This window comes from Hemiscyllium ocellatum, chromosome 7 (assembly GCF_020745735.1).
Source record: "Hemiscyllium ocellatum isolate sHemOce1 chromosome 7, sHemOce1.pat.X.cur, whole genome shotgun sequence".
Lineage (NCBI taxonomy): Eukaryota > Metazoa > Chordata > Chondrichthyes > Orectolobiformes > Hemiscylliidae > Hemiscyllium > Hemiscyllium ocellatum.
In genome coordinates this window covers 103,202,625-103,225,277 of record NC_083407.1, presented here as the reverse complement: position 1 = coordinate 103,225,277, position 22,653 = coordinate 103,202,625, and the positions used below count along the sequence as shown (strand labels likewise).

Genomic DNA, 22,653 nt, shown 5'->3' with positions numbered 1-22,653 from the left:
GGAAAGCATTAAAAAAGAAATTAAAGACATCGGCAATGAGAAGGCAGTAACTCTCTCTTCACTTCTTGAATTCAACTCGTTTAAACATGTTTGGAACAAGGCTCTAGCGAGGTCTGGTTAATGATGAATAAATGCCACACTCCATAGTGACTTGGAACCAATCAGTGCTCCTTCCCTGTCGCTGCATCAAAAATCTGTATGTCCCTCTCTAACTGAACTGTGGGTATTCCTGCAGCCCTGCCCTGCAATAGCTCAAGATGTTGGCTCACTACTGCCCTCTCAAGGGCAATCAGGGATGGGCAACAACTGCTCAATGCTGCTCACATCCCATTTAATATATAAGAAATTAAATTCTCTCATTTTATTTGTGAAATCAGGGATATTTACCAAGACAATGAAGTGTGATGTGAACACATTGAGCCCCTCATCAGCAATATTTGTAATTCCACAGGAGGATAGAAACCAAAATAAAGCAACAGAGAGCCTGTCATCATCTTCAGAAGCTCAGATAATTATTAACTGCCCAAACTGGGATCGCACATCAATAATCCAACAGTGAAATGAGTTACTAAAAGAAAGGGTAACTAAAATCTGTCAGAGGTTGAGGGGTGTGTGTGTGTGTGTGTGTGTGTGTGTGTGTGTGGGGTGATTTTGGAAAGACACAGCACAATGCAGTTTATTCATTACCACTTCAGCCTCACTTCAGAGTTTTATCATCTTTTGGTGTTGTTTAACTGAACCAAGTGTGTCTTGAGTAACTGCCTCGGATCATTGATCAGCAGGTTTTTTTAATCAAATATAACTAGAGGCTGCAGATTAAAAGCCGTGGATTTCTGATTAAACTTGGAATTGGACATGGGGTGGATGAGAGGGGTTGAGGTGTGCTCTGGGCAGTATAACAATATGTAACAGTGTAATGTGTGGGCTGTGCAGACTAAATGCTAAGCACTCTCATGGCCTGTAAAGGAGTGGGCTAGAAGATGTGGGTTTTGTATACCAGTGAGGCAACTTAAAGGCAGCACATCTGGTGGTGCAGTGGTGATGTAATTGGGCAATGATTCCAAATCTGTGTTCTAGAGACCTGGGTTTAGATCCCACCGCAACAGCAGGTGGAATTTAATATCCAAAATCAGATAAACACCCTTTTACTGCTACTCTCTATCTTCTGCGACAAAGACAGATCTGTATCCATCTTACCAGCTCACTGGTTCCCACATGACCTCACCTTTTGTATCAGCCTGCCATGAAGGACCTTGTTAAAGGCCTTACTAAAGTCCATGTAGACAATACCCATCACCCTGCCCTCATCGATTATCTTTGTCACTTCCTCAAAAGATTCAATCACGTTTGTGAGACACAACCTTCCCCACACAAAGCCATGCTGCCTATCACCAAGATGTCCTTGCTTTCTAAATGTGAGTAAATCCTGGCCCTAAGAATCTTCTCCAGTAATTTCCCTCTCACTGACACAAGGCTCACTAGCCTATAATTTCCTGGATTATCCCTGTTGCTCCACTTCAAAAAAGGAAACAGCGTTGGCTATTCTCCAGTCCTCTGGGACCTCTCTTGTGACTAAAGAGGGTACAAAGATGCCATGCAATGTCCCAGCAACTTCCTCATCTGCCTCCCTCAGTATTCTGGGATAGGTTCTAGCAGGTCATAGGGACATATCAACCTTAATAATTTTCAAAATGCCCAACATTACTTCCTTTTTTGTATTGACCTGCCCTCGAAAATCAGCATAACCCTTCCAAGACTCATCATCCACCATGTCCTTCTCCTTTGTGAATACCAATCCATTAACGAGCTCGCCCACTCCTTCCGGTTCCATGCATCAATTTCTTCCTTGGTTCCTGAATGGACCTCTGCTTTCCCTAGCTACCTTCTTGCTCCTTATATATAAAATGTCTTGGGATTTCCTTAGTCCTGTTTGCCTAAGACATTTTGTGGCCCCTTTTAGCCCTACCATTTCCTTGTTTGAGTTCTTGCCCGCTATGTTTGTATTCTTTGGGGGCTCTGTCTGCCTCCTGCTTCCTCCTTTTTCTTTTTGAATAAGCTCTCAAATTCTCTTGTCCTCCAAGGTTCCCAAAACTGGCCATCCCTGTCCTTCATTTTCACAGGAAATGCAGGCTCTAAATCCTGATCAATTGGTCTTCAAAAGATTTTTGTGTCAGATAAAAATGTGTGTCAAACAGCCACTGCTCACCTGCACTTCTCCTTTTTATTTGCTGTGCTCTTGTGTTGCTCATAGCTCTGTGTGCAATACCATATTAAATGCATTTTGGAGCTCCATGGACATCACTTCCATGGAATTGCCCTCATCAACCTGCTACTTCTTCACAAAATTATAGCAAACGGTGTTGAGGCTGGCTTTCCTAAATTAATCTGCATATGTCCAATAGATTATTAATTTTGCACCAGATTATTGTTTCTACAAGTTTCCACACCACCTCCTTTAATGGACTGACCTGTAATTGTTGGGTTTACTCTTATAGATTTTTTTTGCAATTGTTTGCAACTGTTATCCCATTGTTCAAAGTACCGGAAAGACTGGAAAATCCTGTTCCCTCAGAATCCTTGGATTCATCTTGCCCACTCCTAGAATGTTATCAAATCTAATCACAGACAATCTAGCTACTGCCACCTTGTTATCAATGTTAAACCTTTTGGTGGACTCATTATCTCACCTTTTACTGTGCTCTGGATGGTATCTTCTTCCTTGGTAAAGGCAGCTGCAAATTATTGACATCCCATCTATTCTCATTGCCTCTATGCATATTGATTCATAATAGAGCCTGCTTTTCCTCTTCCTACCCTCTTCCTAATCACATTCCTACAGAAGACTTTAGGATTCTATCATGTGTTGGCTGCCAGTGTCTTTGCATTCCCCCTCTTTACTTCTCTTTGTTGTTCACTTTCCCTCTGAACCTTCTATATTCAGATTGCTTTTCCATTGTAGTACCCAGTGTGTTCAGGGCATTGATACAGGACGGCACAGTGGCTAGTGGTTTGCAGGACAGCCTCACAGCACCTGGGTTTGATTCCATCTTCGGGCAACTGCCAATGCTGGGTTTGAGTATTCTCCCCGTGTCTGCGTGGGTTTCCTCACAGTGCTCTGGTTTCCTCCCACAGTCCAAATATATGCAGATTAGGGTGGATTGACTATGCTAAATTGCCCATACTGTCCATGGATGTGCTGGAAGGTGGGTTAGCCATGGCAACTTCAGGGTTATAGGAACAGGGTAGGTCCGGGTGAGATACGTTTTAAGCGGTCTGTATGTATTCAGTGGGCCAAAGCAAGATTAGAATGGTGCTGGAAAAGCACAGCAGGTCAGGCAGCTTCAGAGAAGCAGAAAAATCGAGATTTCGGGCAAAAGCTCATTCATGATGAAGGGCTTTTGCCCGAAATGTCGATTTTCCTGCTTCTGACCTACTCTGCTTTTCCAGCACCACCCAGATCTCCAACATCTGCAGTTCCCAATTCCACCTCAATGGGCCAAATGGCCTGCTTCTACACAGCAGGGATTCTATGATATGTCCCGAGGGTGTTACCAAGGTAATGGTGCAGAAAGAAGAGGAGGGAGATCCCCTTCAACTGGATGGGGTGGTTGAAATATTTCCAACCCTGCCCTAAGGAGGGTGAGAAGGAATTGCAGGATATGTGAATGGCAGGAGACTGGGTTACTGGTTACAATGCAATAAAAAGTACAATGATCTGACTAGAGATGATGTGGTACTCGTTGCAGCCTCACTATTTACACGGTTCACAGTACTTTTGACTCGTTTGCAGTGCACATGGACCTCTCTTCATCGACCTGCATTAACCCGAACAGAATAACCTTCACTTTCTTTCTCTCTCGTAAGAGCATAAGCTGTTGGAGCAGAAGTCGGCCATTTGGCCCATCACGTCTGCTGTGCCATTCAATGAAATCATGGCTGATCCAATAATCCTGACCTCTGATCCCTATAACCCTTGATTCCCTTCCTGGTTAAAATGTATCCATCAGATTAGGTTCTCTACAGTGTGGAAACAGGCCCTTAGGCCCAACCCGTCCATACTAACCCTCCAAAGAGTAACCCACCCAGACCAATTTCCTTTTGACTAATGCACCTAACACTATGGGCAATTTAGCATGGCCAATTCACCTGATCTGCACATCTTTTTTAGATTAGATTACTTAGTGTGGAAACAGGCCCTTTGGCCTACCAAGTCCACACCGACCTGCCAAAGTGCACCCACCCAGAACCATTCCCCTACATTTACCCCTGCACCTAACACTACGGGCAATTTAACCTGGCCAATTCACCTAAACTGCACATTTTTGGACTGTGGGAGGAAACCGGAGCACCCAGAGGAAACCCACGCAGACACTGGGAGAATTCCTTCAACACCACCTTGTAAATCTTCATCAACTATCACGAAAAATCACCACCACCTTAAAGTTCTCCATCAGTATCCTTAACTGGGAATATATCACATATATGTCTCTCCCAATGAAAAATATATGCACCTGCACCACATGAGCTGCAAAGATTTAAGATTGTGGTACTTGCATCTTCTAAAGGGTAATAAAAACGACAAGAAATAAATGTTAGCTGGTGAATGAATGTTTGAAAATGTGAATCTGCATTTGTTGATTCCTTTGTTCCATTGTTATTGCTCTATCAAACTGTACCCTCTCACAATAACATGTACTAAAATTAATTTATAGTTTACACTCTCACTTCAACAATTATTAATGGTGCCTTGATTTTTTAAAAAATTCCTTCATTTTTATTATATCACTCTCAATGTGGTATAATGCCCAAAATTCAAAATTATAATTTCCTACACCTGAGATTAAACTCTCTAATGTACCTGATGGATAACAATGCTGTTTGGATTGATCCCTATGGACCACCTCTTCCCATCTGTTGCTTGTTCGGTATCATTACTGTTCTTTGTTCCTGATTCCATGTGTTTTGACATTAATCAAGAGTGTATTGGGTGGTGGACCATATTGAAGATCGTTTAAGAATCCAAATGTATTAACTCTACTGCATTTCTTCAAAACCTCAGAGCAATTTGTCTATTCTTCATTATTACTTCAAATTCTAGATGTTTCTCTGTTATGTCTTTGTCACTTTATTTCCTCTCATGGTCACTGAGCTATAGTAAAAGCAAAATACCACAAATGTTGGCAATCCGAAGCAAATAAAGAAAATGCTGGAGGAACTCGGCAGGTCTGGCAGTCTCAGCAGAGAGAGAAACAGAGTTAACATTTCAAATCCAGCACAACTCCTCTTCTGAGCTGAAAGGTGTTAGAAAGCTGTTTTAAAATTATTTTGACAGAGGCAGAAGAGGAACAAGGCGGCAGATGGTATAGAAGCCCAATGCAAAAAACTAAAGGGGTTGTTACTGGCGGTGAAAGAGAAATAGAGATGTAAAATGAGTGTTAATTCTGGTGCAAAAGAGAAAGAATGCGTCCTTTCTAATGAAAGCAAAATGAACATGACACAAACGAGACATAGCAAGGGATTGGTGGGAGGGATGGGGGAGATGATAGAGAATGTACAAGAAATATAGAACAGACGTAGTGCAGTCAGTTTCTGATGTTATGGAATTCAAGATGGCGGAGGTGGCAGGGTATGAGGTGTTCAGGCTCCAGGCCCATTGGCTCCCTCTCACATGACTGACTTCATCCTTCTTTTAATTTTCTTCCGTTAACTTTTAAATCAAATTCATTTTTCCATCTTGCCGCCACCACAATGGTGGAGAGAGGTTGCAGGGAGCTGTTGAGCTGTGGATCCAGTCCATTCCTCATGGCCACGGTGGTTGTGCCTTGAGCAACGGTTTGCCGAAAATGAATTGGAGTCTGTTCTTTTCCTTTGGTTGGTTTGGTGGAGTCTGCAACGATGGCAGATTGAACGATCTCTCAGGAGTTAGTTTGGATGGTCCCTTGGTCCTCAGAAGTTGAGAATGGGCCCACATCCTCGAGAGTGGGCCCGTCTCCTGGCTTTGGTGGCGGATGGAGTTTCGGTGGCGATGAGATGGCTTTGGCAGAGGCAAAGGGTTCTCTGGTTTCCTCCCACAGTCCAAAGATGGTGGGCGGCATGGCGGCACCATTCTGGGTCCGGTCAGCAATGGCAGGGGCTGCTTCAGCATGCTTCCTCCTTGGCATTGTGGTCTCGGGCAGCTTTGTCAGCTGTGGAATAAGGCACATCCTGTGGCTACTCAGGGAATCAAGAATCCATGGTTAAAACAAAGAATGAAATATGTCCTAACTTGAAGAAAATGAAATGAGTTGAAGGAGAAGTGAGAACAAGCTCAGGTAGCTGAAGGGCAGGAGTGGTGGATGCAGGCTTCATTTCAAGGAAGACCAGTAGGCCTCCTCAGCATCTGGGAAAAAGTGAGGACTGCAGATGCTGGAGACCAGATTTGAAAAATGTGGTGCTGGAAAAACACAGCAGGCCAGGCAGCGTCCGAGGAGCAGGAGAATCGACGTTTCGTGCATAAGCCCTTTTTCACCAGCATCTACCCTCTTCTTCTTCCTCCTCCTCCTCCTCTGCACCTACCAAAAATATTTATAACAATTATTTTCCAACAGTTTTCAGTTCTGAAGAGAAATCGTACTGCATTTGAAACATTAGTGCTGCCTTTCTGTCTCCACAATGCTACCAAACCTGCTGAGTTTCTTTAGCATTCACTGTATTTGTTTATGGTCATTAATTCCCTGTTTATCTGCAACTTAAAGCTCACACAGAGAGTATCAGCAATTCCACCATGACACTTCACAAGACTCTCTCAGTAAGACCTCATTCCTGCAGGAGGTGGGGACAAGTATCTTGAGAAAGCAGGTTAGCTCCAGAGGTGATAAAGCTGACCAGCGAATCCCCTTTCCCCCCACTGCCTCTTTGAAGAACGTGAACTGACTGCCTTGGGCAGGGATGGTGTTGGACACATGGTGACTGCTGGAGGACGTATTACATAGGGCCAATCTTCTTAATCCCTTCAAATTTTGATTCTATCGGACAAGCAATGCCCGAAATCCGAAAATGTCAAGAGTGTGGCGCTGGAAGAGCACAGCAGATCAGGCAGCATCTGAGGAGCAGGAGAATTGACATTTCGGGCAAAAGCCCTTCATCAGGAAACGTCGATTCTCCTGCACCTCAGATGCTGCCTGACCTGCTGTGCTTTTTCCAGCACCACACTCTCGACTTTGAAATCTCCAGCATCTGTGGTCCGCACATTCTCCGAATGACTTGTTTCCTCCTCGCGGCCATTCAGAAAGGGGGTGTTTGCTCAAATATTAGATGTAGAAATGCTGTGCAGCCTCTTTAATGAGTGTCACTGAGTTGCCTGGCAACACTCATTTCTTCAAGCAGCCTCCGGGTGGTCATATCCCATCATGTGCTTCAATTCCCTGACATGGTCAGCACAACATCATGGGCTGAAGGGCCTGTTCTGTGCTGTACTGTTCTATGTTCTATGTTTTATGGTCACAGTGAGGTAAATTGGTTTGCAGATCAAGAGCCATCTCAGAGGCTCTTTTCCGCATGAAGTATTTGGGAAAAATTTGCCCAATATTGTTTGGCCTGAAAATCAAGTTGTTAACCAAATCCTGTACTTTCATGAATACCAGTGATCTCTGTCTGTTTATACACAAACTATCTCTCAGCAATATTTTGAACTTCTGCCTGAAAGCCTATTTTTCTGGGCTAGTCTTCACCAGCACCAGCACCAATCTTTGTACTTCTGAATGATGGCTAGAATCTGAGTTACTTGTCTGGTAATCACCTGAAATGAGTCGACAGGAACAGCCCGAGTTCATTAACCATCTTCAACACTCGAGATAAAACTCCAATCCAATGTGTAATTAATTCTGTCCATTTTACAAACCTCCCTTTACCACGTACAAGAAAGACAATGAGCAGATTTGTTAAAAGGGTTCTGCGTTCACAATGAACGTTCATCACCCGGGAAATGGGGGATCACTCACCTAGAGCCATTGCTCAGCTGTTACCTCGGATACCAACTTCCCAATGGGGAAACAGATCCTAGAGCTGATAGCTCTGTCTTATTCAATGTAGGAGATGGGGAAGGGTGTTTGGAAAAGATGAAAGCATTGTGCAAAGATCAACTTTTTTTTTAAATGTAGAAATATTCGGCTGGATCTCCTGACCAGGAATGGTCAGAATTGAACTCTTCATCAAAGACAAGCTCAGATCAAGAAAGCACTGCAGATGCGAGTGGAGATCTCAGCAGTGAAAACACAACTGATGAAATTTACAATAAACATGAGGAAACGGTCAGTAATTTATGGTGTTGTAAGTGGGTTGTGGTCAGGAATGCAGTTTATTTGTCCTCTGGGTGAGATTCTGGACTTTTATCTCCTGTGGTAGAAGTTGATTTATTTTTTGGTCTGTTCCCTTGGATGATAAATTAAACAACAGGTGGATCAGTGACGATAATTAAAGATGGAAAGAGCTGAGCATCTGATTGTATCCAGCAATGGCCATGCAGAGGGTGAGATGTGAACCGCACATGCCTATTAAACCCATTCAGGCAGCATTCCCACACTGCTCCCTGGTGTCACGCCTGTCAGTGGTGACCAGGTTTCAGGTATACACGATCCCACCTAAAGGAAGCCAATGGTTCTTAAACAGATGGCGAGCATCTGGCTGCACATGCCCTGGAGAAACATGTGGGTGGAGAGATGTGGCTGACATTACTCCTGAGGGGACATGGTTCTCTTCCAATGGTGCTCCAGAGGCCCTGGCTGTGAGGAGGGAGGAATCTGTTCTCTCCACGTAGTGGCTGGAGGCCATCCAAACATCACCATCAGTGGGAAGACATTGCTGGGTTGGTGAGCAGTAAGGAACCTGCCAACTTCAGATCTGTCCCTGTCAATACTGGAGTTGCAGTGAATCATGCAGACCCCCCTTTGAACTGAACAGTCAGCAATGAACCCCTGAGTTTTCCTCGCATTTTCATTGTCCTAGAATAGAAGAGCCTTTCTTGTCACTTGCACTTGAATGAATGCAGTGAAAGGTTTGTAATGTCACCACTCAGCGCCATCTCAGATACAGAGTACCTCGGTACAGATACTTTAAGTGCTGTTACTGAGTTCAGCATGCAAAGAGGGTTTAAAAATTCCAGAAAGATCCTGGAAAGTGACCATAAAGTACTTCAGTTCCAACCTCTCTCCAACATGAGCCGGTGCCTGCCAGCCCCAGAACACCAGGCCATGCTGCCTCTAGGGGCCGGTCTCCATCCAGGACACACTCAGCCACCACTCCAGCTCCGGCTCCGGCCCACTCCACTGCCACTCCGGGAATTGCCTGCTCGCTCTGCTGTCACTGTGGGACAGCTATAAATCAGTCCCTCTCAATCCCTTTGCTCCTTCACTTTGTTTAGATTCAGACTCTCCAAGGAATTATAACTCCTTCATTCCCACTGCCAAAACACAGGCTCAGAAAAGAATCGATACCTTATCCACTTAGTGGTCGAGCTTATTATTCCTCCTGGTATTTTGTGGCAGTCCTCTACAGTAACTCTCTGTCCTGACTTGATGCCAGCCACAAATCTTGAAATCCCCCTCCATATTCCTGAGTCCAGATCACTTGTGTGACTCACAGGCACCACTTCCCAGAGCACAAGGCACTTGGAGATGACACCACATGTCCTGAAAAGAGTAAGATCTCAAATATCTCTCGCTGCGCAGAGCTCTTGGTGCTGATTCTGAGGGTTCTAGATACCAGGCAGATGGCCCGGTTCACTGGGCAAACCAGCCGGCGAGTTGACACACACCACAGCACAGAGTAGGGAGGATCTGGCTTAAGGCTTTACAAATGGAGAGCATTCTGTTCAAGCTGTACTGAGCTCTAAGGCTTCCTCCATGCAGTGCAGAGATTCTGACCACCTGCAGTGGATGGCCAGGGTCTGGTCATGTGACCAAGGGAAAGCAGGTAGACTGCAGGGTTACAGATCCAAACTGGGAGACACTCTGTGCTTCCAACAGAACTGTAAATATCCTGTCTTCAACTCAAGTTAACATGAGGATGTGCCTTTCTCTGAAAATATCATTTTCGATTTGGTTGTCCCTGCAATCTCAGCAATATGAACTGTTCATCTTTGTTTATTTTGATCCTACAGCAATCATATTTAGTTAGTATATTCTTGGGAGGAATCAATACCCAAATGATTTCAAAGCTGAATGCTTTGTGCGACATGTAATCGTATTCTTCTCTTCAGGATCTTTCAGACAGCGATCCCACCCTGGATTTAGTCAAGAAATTATCATCAGGTTCAATGAAAGAGGCAGATCATCCAATTCTGAAAAAGGCCTTAAAGCACAAGGTAATCCTTCAGCCTCAGCTGGGCCTGCAGCTGATGAAGCCAAACATCCTGATTCAATGGGAAGGAGGCAGTGATCCCTGATTATCCAAAGTTGGAAGGATGGGAAAGCTGTGCAGTGATTCTGTACATTCAAGCTCAGTGAGGTAGCTTTGTCCCCAGGTGTGATTTTGGACTTTCCCCTCCTTTGGTGAAGTTTGATTTATTCACGGTGTCTCTTTCTGTTGCATCAGGGCACCATGAGAGGTCTGGGCATCTGATTGTGACCAGAAATGGACAGTAAGGAGGGGGACACAATCTGTACATTCCGATTGGAACTGACTCAGGAATCACAGCATCTTCTAATGAGTGAGGTGTGCAGCCAGCACTCCCACACTGCTCAATGCCTACACACGGGCTCAAAAGCATAAATATGGCCTCGATCTGATGGCTCTATCTTGGTCATTGTAGCAGGGGTTGTACAGTCAGAGAAAACTGCATGCAGCATTTCTGAAACTTTCTCTTATCATTGCAGAAACGTTCAGCAAAACGTCACACTCTGGACTGGTCAAAGTTGGAAGCTGACAAAGACCAAGATGAATCTAAATTCACTAAACCTGCCTCAAACTCAAAGGTAATCACAGACCTGCCCAAACCTGGAGCTCCACGTGCTAAAGGGCTCAGCAATCCTTGAGTATAAAAGGTTGAAGATGTGGGACTGGGGTGGTGCAGCTCTCTAACATCTGTGCACAGCTCAGTGGAATTTATTTACACCCTGCGTGTGTTGCAAGTGTTTCCTCTTTTACTGATGGTCGATTTATTCAGGGATCATCGAGCACTCGTTGTGATCGCCAACAATACGGAGAGCTGGCCAACTTGAAGCAGTGGCTATCTGATCATTTCAGAACTGAAGGCACACCGAAGACCACTGCACGCCCTGGTGCATTGACTCAGATGGTTGGCCCTGTTCATTCTGACTGGTCGAAGATGCAGCCCAATTATTATCATGACAAAAATGTGCAGCCGATGTTACCCACCCTGCTCATTGTTTGCACGTTTTAAAGAGAGGCATGAGGTTGGGTCAGGGGGATTGGGACAAACCAGGTTTCAGACACCTGCCACATGAAGGCCCAGAGGAGCAGATTTTATACAGCAGACAGTTGCCTGTGTTACAGTAACCAAAACATTAACATCAGAACCAAAGATTGCCTTAGCCGATGTCTTGTACAGATTTAATAAATTCTCAGAGATAGAATACTTTACACTACCAACCACAAAGTGAGAATTTAATTCATCCTGTTATTCTCTCTTATAGAAACATAGAAAAATACAGTGCAGTACAGGCCCTTTGGCCCTCTGTTGCGCCGAGCTAAGCCCACCTAACCTACACTAGCCCACTATCCTCCATATGCCTATCCAATGCCTGTTTAAATGCCCATAAAGAGGGAGAGTCCACCACCGCTCCTGGCAGGGCATTCCATGAATTCACGACTCGCTGAGTAAAGAATCTACCCCTAACATCTGTCCTATACCTACCTCCCCTTAATTTAAAGCTATGCCCCCTCCTAATAGCTGACTCCATACGTGGAAAAAGGTTCTCATTGTCAACCCTATCTAAACCCCTAATCATCTTGTACACCTCTATCAAGTCACCCCTAAACTTTCTTTTCTCCAATGAAAACAGCCCCAAGTGCCTCAGCCTTTCCTCATATGATCTTCTTACCATACCAGGCAACATCCTAGTAAACCTCCTCTGCACCCCTTCCAGTGTCTCCACATCATTCCTATAGTATGGCGACCAAAACTGCACACAATACTCCAGATGCGGCCGCACTAGAGATTTATACAACTGCAACATAACCTCAGGACTCCGGAACTCAATTCCTCTACCAATAAAAGCCAGTACGCTATATGCCTTCTTCACAGCACTATTAACCTGGGTGCAACTTTCAGAGATCTGTGTACATGGACACCAAGATCCCTCTGCTCATCCATACTACCAAGTATCCGACCATTAGTCCAGTACTCCATCTTCTTGTTACTCTTACCAGAGTGAATCACTTCACACTTACCTACATTGAACTCCATTTGTCACCTTTCTGCCCAGCTCTGCAGCTTATCTATATCCTGCTGTGACCTGTCACATCCTTCCTCACTGTCAACAACTCCACCGACTTTCATATCATCCGCAAACTTGCTCACTCAACCTTCTGGCCCCTCCTCCAGGTCATTTATAAAAATGACAAACAGCAATGGTCCCAAAACAGATCCTTGCAGAACACTGCTAGTAACTGCACTCCAAGATGAACCTTTACCATCAACTACTACCCTCTGTCTTCTTCCAGCCAGCCAATTCCTAATCCAAACCTCTAACGCACCCTCAATGCCATACCTCCGTATTTTTTGCAGTAGCCTACCATGGGAATCTTATCAAATGCCTTACTAAAATCCATATGCACCACATCTACCGCTTTACCCTCGTCCACCTCCTGAGTTTCCTTCTCAAAGAATTCAATAAGGTTTGTGAGGCACGACCTGCCCTTCACAAAACCATGCTGACTATCCTTGCTCACATTATTCCTATCCAGATGTTCATAAATCCTCTCCCTTACAATTCTCTCTAAGACTTTGCCCACAACAGAAGTGAGACTCACCGGCCTATAGTTACTAGGGTTATCCCTACTCCCTTTTGTGAATAAGGGAACCACATTTGCTATCCTCCAGTCTTCTGGCACTATTCCTGTAGACAACAAGGACATAAAAATCAAGGCCAATGGCTCTGCAATCTCCTCCCTTGCTTCCCAGAGAATCCTAGGATAAATGCCAGCAGGCCCAGGGGACTTATCTATTTTCACCCTTTCCAGAATTTCCAACACTTCTTCTCTACATACCTCAAAGCCATCCATTCTAATTAATTGTGACTCAATATTCATATCGGCAACAATGTTCTGTTCCTGAGTGAATACTGATGAAAAGTATTCATTCAGTGTCTCCCCAATCTCTTCAGCCTCCACGCACAACTTCCCACTACTATCTTTGACTGGACCTATTCCTACCCTAGTCATTGTTTTATTCCTGACATACCTATAGAAAACTTTTGGGTTTTCCCTAATCCTACCAACCAAGGACTTCTCATGTCCCCTCCTTGCTGCTCTTAGCTCTGTCTTTAGATCCTTCCTGGCTACTTTATAACTCTCAATCGCCCCAATTGAATCTTCACACCTCATCTTTACTCTTCCCTTTAACAAGGGATTCCAATTCCTTATTAAACCACGGCTCCCTCACACGACCCTTTCCTCCCTGCCTGACAGGTACATACTTATCAAGGACGCTCAATAGTTGCTCCTTGAACAAGCTCCACATATCGATTGTGCCCTTCCCTTGAAGCCTACTTTTCCAAGCCATGCATCCTAAGTCATGCCTCACCGCATCATAATTTCCCTGCCCCCAGCTATAACTCTTGCCCTGCATTGCACACTTACCCCTCTCCATCACTAGAGTAAAAGTCACCGAATTGTGGTCACTGTCCCCAAAGTGCTCACCTACCTCCAATTCTAACACCTGGCCTGGTTCGTTACCCAGAACCAAATCCAATATGGCCTCACCTCTTGTTGGCCTGTCTACATATTGTGTCAGGAAACCATCCTGCACACATTGGACAAACACCGACCCATCTAACGTACTCGAGCTATAGCTTTCCCAGTCAATATCTGGAAAGTTAAAGTCCCCCATAACAACCACCCTATTACTTTCACTCTTCTCCTGAATCATCCACGCAATCCTTTCTTCGACATCTCTAGGACTATTAGAAGGCCTGTAGAAAACTCCTAACAGGGTGACCTCACCTTTCCTATTTCTAACCTCAGCCCAAACTACCTCAGATGACGAGTCTTCATCCATCATCCTTTCCACTGCTGTAATACTATCTTTGACAAGCAATGCCACATCTCCCCCTCTTTTACCCCCACCTATGACCCTACCAAAACATTTAAACCCTGGAACCTGCAACAGCCATTCCTGTCCCTGTTCTACCCATGTCTCCGTAATAGCCACAACATTGAAATCCCAGGTACCTACCCACGCTGCAAGTTCACCTACCTTATTTCATATACTTCTCGCATTGAAGTATACACACTTCAAGCCACTTTCCTATTTACAGGCACCCTCCTTCGAGATTGATGCCATGTTCCTAACCTCCCTACATTCAAGGTCCTGCACCTAAAACTACAGTCTCGGTTCCCATGCCCCTACAGGGTTAGTTTAAACCCCCCCCAAGAGCACTAGCAAACCTCCCCCCAAGGATACTGGTGCCCCTCAGGTTCAGGTGTAGACCATCCTGTTTATAGAGGTCCCACCTTCCCCAGAAAGAACCCCAGTTATCCAGATACCGGAATCCCTCCCTCCTGCACCAACCCTGTAGCCACGCATTTAACTGTTCTCTCTCTCTATTCCTTGACTCTCTATCACGTGGCACGGGTAACAAACCAGAGACAAAAACACTGTTAGTTCTAACTCTGAGCTTCCAACCTAGCTCCCTGAAAGCCTGCCTAACATTCTCATCCCTCTTCCCACCTATGTCGTTGGTGCCAATGTGGACAACGACTTCGGGCTGCTCCCCCTCCCCCTTAAAGACCCGGAAAACACGATCAGAGACCTCACGTACCCTTGCACCTGGAAGGCAACATAACAATCGTGAGTCTCTCTTGACCCCGCAAAACCGCCTATCTGTGCCCCGAACTATTGAGTCCCCAATAATTATTGCTGTGCTCTTCTCCACCCTCCCATTCTGAGCAACGGGGACAGGCTCCGTGCCAGAGGCCTGAACCCCATTGCTTACCCCTGGAAAGTCGTTCCGCCCTCAAGTATCCAAAACGGTATACTTGTTCTTGAGGGGAACGACAGCAGGGAGTCCCTGCACTGGCTGCTTCCTCCCAGTCCCCCTCACTGTCACCCATCTGTCTGCAATCTTTGGAGTTACTACTTCCCTAAAGCTCCCATCTATGACCCCCTCTGCCTCCCGAATGATCCTAAGTTCATCCAACTCCAGCTCCAGTTCCCTAACACGGTCTTGGAGGAGCTGGAGATAGGTGCACTTCCTGCAAGTGTAATCAGCAGGGACGACCACGGCATCCCTCACCTCAAACATGTTGTAAGAGGAACATTGCACTGCCTTCACTGCCATCCCTCTGAAAGTAACCTTTAAAATAACTAGGTCTAAAGAATAGAAGCAAAATGCAGCGCTTACCTGGTTAGCACAACGGGTCTTATTATTAGGTTTGAGGAGGAGGGCGGGTGGGAGGTATGACCCCTGTAGTGCCTCGGGTTCCTCTCCTGCGCGCCTTGATAGGAACCTTCCAGGTAAGCTTGCGCTATACCAGCTTCCGGGTCCGCTCCGCGCATTTTTAAAAAAAAAATTAAATTTAAACCGTTAAAAAAAAATAACCGCGTCTACAACGAGACCGCCAAACTGCCCTTACCTGCTCCACCGAGAGAGTGAGGCCTAGGCCTTGGAGCTGCGTGCCTTTACCTACCTGCATTGCCACTTTTCATGGCTGTGTATCCTTCATATCCAGATCTCTAATGTCATAACTGCATTTCAAACCTTATTATTTCAGGTGTATTTCCTTTATCTGTTCATACTTCCAGTTGGTGTTATTTCATACAGTTCCACATTAAACTGCATATACCGCCGACCTGCCCAACTTGAAATCCATCTTGATCCTCTTTCAATTTTTCAAAAGGCATTTCACGATGATATTAATGAAAAAAAAAGTTACCAAACCATGTGTTAGAAGCCTGAATGGACAAAAGAATTGTGTTGAAAGAGGATTCAGAGGCAGGGACAAGGAAGGCTTTAGAGAAGGAGATTCAGAAGTTAGGTCAAGTGTCGATCCTTCTGTCCTCGGTATTTCTCAGCAATGCCAATCATTTAATTTCTTTTGCTGTTGTCTTCATAATATCTAATGTTTCCTGACCTGACCCTCATTAGCATTCATAGCTCGTTGATCACAAAGCTGATCACGTAAGATCCCTGTACTTCCAGATGAAACTTGGCACACTAGTTCTTTGCAAATCCAGATTTTTAAGGTAAATCAGGAAAAATATCCCGAGTCCCAAAATGAGCTCAGCGTTTAAGAGGAAAGAATTCAAAAGAATGGGTTGTCCTTCAATTACAAGCTGGACATTTTATCTGTTAAATAAACCTCCTCTGAAGCCTCTCGAGGTTTTCAGGAAGAGGTGGGCACCGCGGGGCTTGGACTGTTTCATTTCCCCCTCTAATTCTATTTTATTTAATCTCTGCCCCACCTTCACTTTTTCAATCACTTCGGCACTGCCCTCTGATGAGGAGGGCACTGTTTGTCACTGGCCACTCGGGTGTTTTCTTTCTTCCTGGTGGTGGAATATGAATAAAGTTTTCTGCACTCGTTGTTTCTTCACTGTGTCCTACACCTAGACACACACAATGTGGGTGCTGGGGAATACATCAGCACCACCGCTGTTTGGCAGTCGTGTGGAAAAGGAAAGAAAAATAAACCTCCTTTTACCATGCGAAAGAAATGTAATGAACAGATTCAGAAAAAATCCATTCATAAACAGTTAACCATCCTTAGCTGGTTCATGGTGGTGGCAAAGGCAGTTGTGAAAATCCCATGACTCAGTGTTTAATTTGACTCCTTAATTCTCACAATGTCTAAATGTACCCCTCGCTCTCACAACTCTCTCTGGGTAAGTGTGAGCGACAGTTTGGTGAGGCAAATGTTCAGCAGTGCCAAATATAATCACCTTTCTGCTTTTAAACACAGAAATCTTCAAGGAAACATTTCAGTCTGGATTTATTAAACTATAAATCTTCATTGACATCAATTCAAAGTTCAGAGAGTGAACAGGACAGAGATGAAGGAAGAAAATCCCCCAGGTTCTCGCTTGCCTCTGATGTTACCGGACTACATTCCAAAACAAAGGCCACAGCTGAGGAAGGCCAGCACCAGGGGAGTTCCCAGCAGGAACAGGTCAGTGATGTGTGTTAAAGGTTAAAGGGTCTTGTGATAATTCATACACACACAGCACAATGGAGTTTGTTTGTACCCTGCGCATGGTGGAGGAGTCTTTTTCGTTTTTTGATGAAGGTTGAGTTATTTAGGATTTAGGGCCTTGGTTCTTCGAGCACCTTAGTATGGCCAGCAATAATAAGAAATGGCAGTTCGAGAGACCTGGATAAGGCATGGGACACAGACTGCATACTGTGTTGTAATTGACCCAGGTATCATATAATATTTGTACCATCGTATCGTTATCATGAGTGAAGCAGACAGTGTCTCCTGCACTGCTTGTTCAGATGTGGGAGATACCAGATTGCAGTGGTCCCACTTCTGTCTTCATCTGTCCCCCTCCTGTGCTGGCAGCTTCTCTGCGTTTGGACAGCTCAGCTTGTCCACCTCCAACTGCCTCACCATTAGCCCTTGTTCTCCCATCACCAACTCCCACACTGAGGAATGGTCAGTTTCCCACAGCTCCTCTTCCAAAAGCTTAAGGTTCTCCAAACATCTGAGAGTCACATCCCAGCTTGTACACACCCGACTCCCCCTTTTACCCTTGTGTGCTCTAATATACATTTGCTTCTGATTGGTCCAAGCTTCGGTCTTAAGACTCTCAACCCTGCCTTTGAAACCATTAATGGCCTTTCCCAATCCTTTGTCACCTCCTGTGGGCCTCTAACCCTCCAATTCTTCTGACCTCTTCCAATGCTGGCCTCTTGCATCTCCCCAATTTCATCACTTCACCACCAGGGGCTGTGACTCCAGCTTCCCAGATCTCAGCAATGGAATCCCTTCCCTAAAGCTTTCCAAGTGTTCCTCCTTCTTAAAACCCGCTCTTTTGACAAAGGTTTAGACAATCCATTCCTAACATCTCCTCACACGTCTCTGTGTCCAACTTTCTTAGCTAACGCTTACCTAAAGGGCTTGGGTGTCACTTTACTACACTGAAGGCGCTACACGAATGCATGTTGCTTTGGTAAGAGGCAGTGTAGAGTGATTGATGCAGAGGATTGTGGTTAGCAACACTGGACACGTCACTCCATTTTCATTACAGAAACACATGTCACACCTTCTCAGCCTGAATTTGGCACAGAGTTTTCCCCATTACTGATCTTGGCTTCCTATTTTTTTCTAAAAATAATTGGCCAATGCCAGGGCCACCTGAGGTGAACCCGTGAAGGGAACGGCCCGAAGGAAGATGTTGTTCATCCTAAAGGAGGGAAGCAGGAGAAGGCCATTCGGCCCCTTGAGCCCGCTTTGTCATTCAATAAGATCATGGCTGAGCTTCCAGCTGAATGTGCACTTTCCAAACGGATCCCCATCCCTCGATCCCCGAAAATCCAAACACTGGATCAACCTCTGACTGAGCATCCACTGGGGCAAAGATTTCAAGGATTCACAATCTTTTGAATGAAGAGGTTCCTGTCATGTTATTGAACATTTGCAGGACAGTCTGAAGGGGAGGGTGAACAGTCCAAGGCTGTGGTTCACACTGAGACAGGACACACAGGCAGAAAGAGGGATAAGGTCCTCTAACAAGACCTTAGGGAGCTGGGTAGCAGAATGAAAAGCAGGACTTCAAAGGTTTGATCACTGTGTTAATGCTGGTGCCGCAGGTTAGTGAGTGTAAGAATGGGCAGGTAGAACAGAAGAACTCATGAAGGCATTGATGTATGAGGAAGGGCTTTAGAGTCCTGCATCGCTGGGGAAGGTAGGACCTGTATAATTCTGACAGGTTACACATGAACAGCAACAGAGTCCAACTTTAGGATAGGGGTGGTGTGGTGGTGGGTGCACTGAGTTTGCTCGTGCCTTTTGAAACCATTCTGGCAGGGGAATGGATTGTGGAGTGGAATCACATTGATGGGGGCTGCACGGACCTTGTAGAGGAAAAGCCAAGTCAATTTGGCAGGCAGCAGAATAATCATGGATAATCAGCATGGCTTTGTGAGGGGGAGATTGGGTTGACAAGTTTCATTGAGGTTTTTGGAGGATGTAACTGGATGTGTGGATGAGAGTGGTGTAATGGATGTAGTATACATAACTTTGGTTATAACCAGGTCACACATGGCAGACTGGTCAAGAAGGTAAGAGCCCAAGGTATCCAGGGTAATTTATGAAATTAGATCCCAACTGGCTTTAGTGGCGGGAGCCAGAGGATGATGGTCCAAGAGTGTTTTTGTGACTGGAAGCCCATGTCCAATAGCATATCCCAGGATGCAGTGCTTCATCCCTTGCTGTTTGTAGTGTACATTAATCACATCTAGACATGAATGTAAAAGGTTGATCAGTAAATTTGCAGATGACGAGGAAATTGGTGGTGAGGTCAATACTGAGGAAGAAAACCGAAAACTAGGATGATGAAAATGGGCTGATAAATTGGCAAATGGAGTTTAATCCTGAAAATTTTGAGGTGATGCATTTTGGGAGGACCAACAAGGTAAAGGAGTACTCAATGAATGGGGGCTCCCCAGGAATAGGAGAATCAGAGGGACCTTGACGTGCAACTCCATAAATCTTGAAGATAGCAGGACAGGAAGATAATGTTGACAAGAAGACATATGGCATACTTTCCTTTGTTAGTCAAGTCATTGAATGCAATAGCAGGGAGGTGAAGGTGGAGCTGTGTAAGACATCAATTAGGTCACAGCAGAAGTACTGTGTGAAGTCTGTTCAATGCACTACAGGAGGGATGTGATTGCACTGGAGGGGGTGCAGAGGAGATTCACCAGGATGTTGCCTGGACTGGAGCAATTCAGCCATGAAGAGAGATGGATGGGCTTGGGTTATTTTCCTTTAAGCAGAGAATGTTGAGGGAAAACATGATGAGGTGAATGAATTATAGGAATAGATAGCAAGAAAGAAACCTTTCCCCTTGAGAAGGGATCAATAACCAGAAAGCATACATTTAAGGTAAGGAGCAGGAGTTTAGGAGGGCTTGAAGAAATACTTTTTCACCCAAAGAGTGCTGGGTTTCTGGAACTTACCACTTAAATGTAAGGTAGAGGCGGGAAACATCATAATATTCAAGAAGTTTAGAATTGAAGCACCATAGCGTAGAAGGCTGTGGGCCCAGTGCTGGGAAGTGCCTCAAGAATAGCCAGCAGTTTGATGGCTGGGTGAGCATAATGGGCCCCAATGGCCTCTTTCTGTGCTGTAACTCTCCATGGTCACCCAGTTCTACGAAGGATATTATTAAACTGCAGAGGGTTCAGAAGAGCTTTACCAGGATGTTGCCGGTTATGGAAGGTTTGAGTTATAAGGAAAAGATGGATAGGCTGGGACACTCTTCCCTGGAGGGTAGGAGGTTGAGAGGTAGGAAAATGGTTCATACAGGTCAAGGAGGGAAGTAAAAGAGAGGGTGGAGTTGCATTGCTGGTCAGGGACAATATCACGGCTGTGCTAAAGAAGGACACTATGGCGGTCTTGCGTAGTGAGGCATTATAGGTGAAGCTGAGAAATAAGAAGGGTGCAGTTACATTGTTGGGGCTGTATTACAGACCTCCCAACAGTGAGTGTGAGGTAGAAGAACAAATAGGTAAACAGATTATGAATAGATGTAGAAGCAATAGGGTAGTGGTGATGGGAGATTTTAATTTTCCCAACATTGACTGGGATACACTTAGCGTCAGAGGTCTGGATGGGGTAGAATTTGTACGGAGCATTCAGGAGAATTTTCTAGAGCAGTATGTCAATCGGCCTACAAGGGAAGGGGCTATATTGGACCTGCTACTGGGGAACGAGCCAGGACAAGTGGTTGAAGTTGTAGTGGGGGATTTCTTTGGGAACAGTGATCACAATTCTGTAAGTTTTAGAATGCTCATAGATAAAGAAGAGAGTTGTCCTCAGGGAAGAGTTCTAAACTGGGCCAAAGCAAATTATATCAAAATTAGGCAGGAGCTGGGAAATGTGGATTGGACACAGCTATTTGAAGGGAAGTCCATATTTCAGATGTAGGAGGCTTTCAAAGATAGGTTAACGGTAGTGCAGGATAGGCAAAGGATAGGAAGGGCATGATTCATGAACCGTGGATAACAGGAGAAATTGTATGACTAGCCAAGAGGAAAAGGAAAGTGTACATAAGGTCTAGGCAGCTAAGAACAGAACGGGCCCTGGAGGAATATCAGAAGAGTAGGGCAAGTCTTAAACAAGGAATCAAACGTGCGAAAAGGGGACATGAATTAGCTTCAGCGAGCAGAATTAAGGAAACTCCCAAAGCATTTTATTCTTATATAAGAAGCAAGTGGGTAACTAGAGAAAGGATTGGTCCACTAAAAGATAATGAAGGAAGGCTGTGTGCCAAACCTGAGAGAATAGGTGAGATTCTGAATGCTTACTTTGCATCAGTGTTCACGGAGGAGAGGAACATGATGAATCTTGAGATTAGAGAAAGAAGTATGATTAGTCTGGATCATGTTGGCATAAGTAGGGAAGATGTGTTGGGTATGCTAGAGGTTATTAAGATGGACAAATCCCCAGGACCGGATGGGATCTATCCAGGTTGCTGAGGGAGGCGAGAGAGGAAATTGAGGGAGGACCTGATGGAGGTTTACAAAATAATGAAGGGTACAGACAGGGTGGATAGAGACAAGCTTTTTCCCAGGGTAAAGGTTTCAATAACCAGAGGTCATGCTTTCAAGGTGAGAGGTGGAATGTTTAAGGGGGATACATGTGACAAGCACTTCACACAGAGGGTGGTGGGTGTTTGGAACGAATTGCCAGCAGAGGTGGTAGAGGCAGGCACAGTAGATTCATTTAAGATGTGTCCAGACAGATGCATGAGTAGGTGGGGAGCGGAGGGATAAAAATACTGAGGAATTAACCGAGATTTAGATAATACGCTTGGATCGGCTCAGGCTTGAAGGGCTGAAGGGCCTGTTCCTGGGCTGTAAATTTTCGTTGTTCTTTGTTCTTTGTAATTCAGTGAGCAGAACTTCTCTCATTCATAAAAGCATGAGGGGTACAGATGGGGTTAATGGTTGTTCTCTTTTCCCGAGGGTGGGGGATTTCAAGACTAGAGGGACACATATTACAGGGGAGAGGTTTAAAAAGACACGAGGCAAACTTTGTACACAGAGGGTCATTCACGTGTGGAATGAACTTCCTGAGGAAGTGGTGGATATGGGTACAATACTATATTCAAAAGACATTTGGATCAGGACGTGAATAGGAGGGGGATGGGCCAGGTACAGGAGGGTGAGATTAGTTTAGTTTGTGATCATGTTTGGCATGGACTGGCTGGAACAAAGGGTCTGTTTCTGTGCTGTATGATTCTATGACTCAGTCTTAATTGTCCAAGCC

The 22,653-nt window shown here is 45.0% G+C and overlaps 1 protein-coding gene across 1 annotated transcript in view; it reads left to right on the top strand.

Moving 5' to 3' along the window:
- Positions 1–22,653, top strand: part of LOC132817660 (uncharacterized) — a 37,456-nt gene that overhangs the window by 5,757 nt on the left and 9,046 nt on the right. Inside the window, exons 3-5 of the mRNA XM_060828160.1 lie at positions 8,139–8,288; positions 10,851–10,949; positions 17,119–17,325. Of these exons, the coding sequence (XP_060684143.1) occupies positions 8,139–8,288; positions 10,851–10,949; positions 17,119–17,325 (456 nt within the window). The remainder of the gene's footprint in view (positions 1–8,138; positions 8,289–10,850; positions 10,950–17,118; positions 17,326–22,653) is intronic.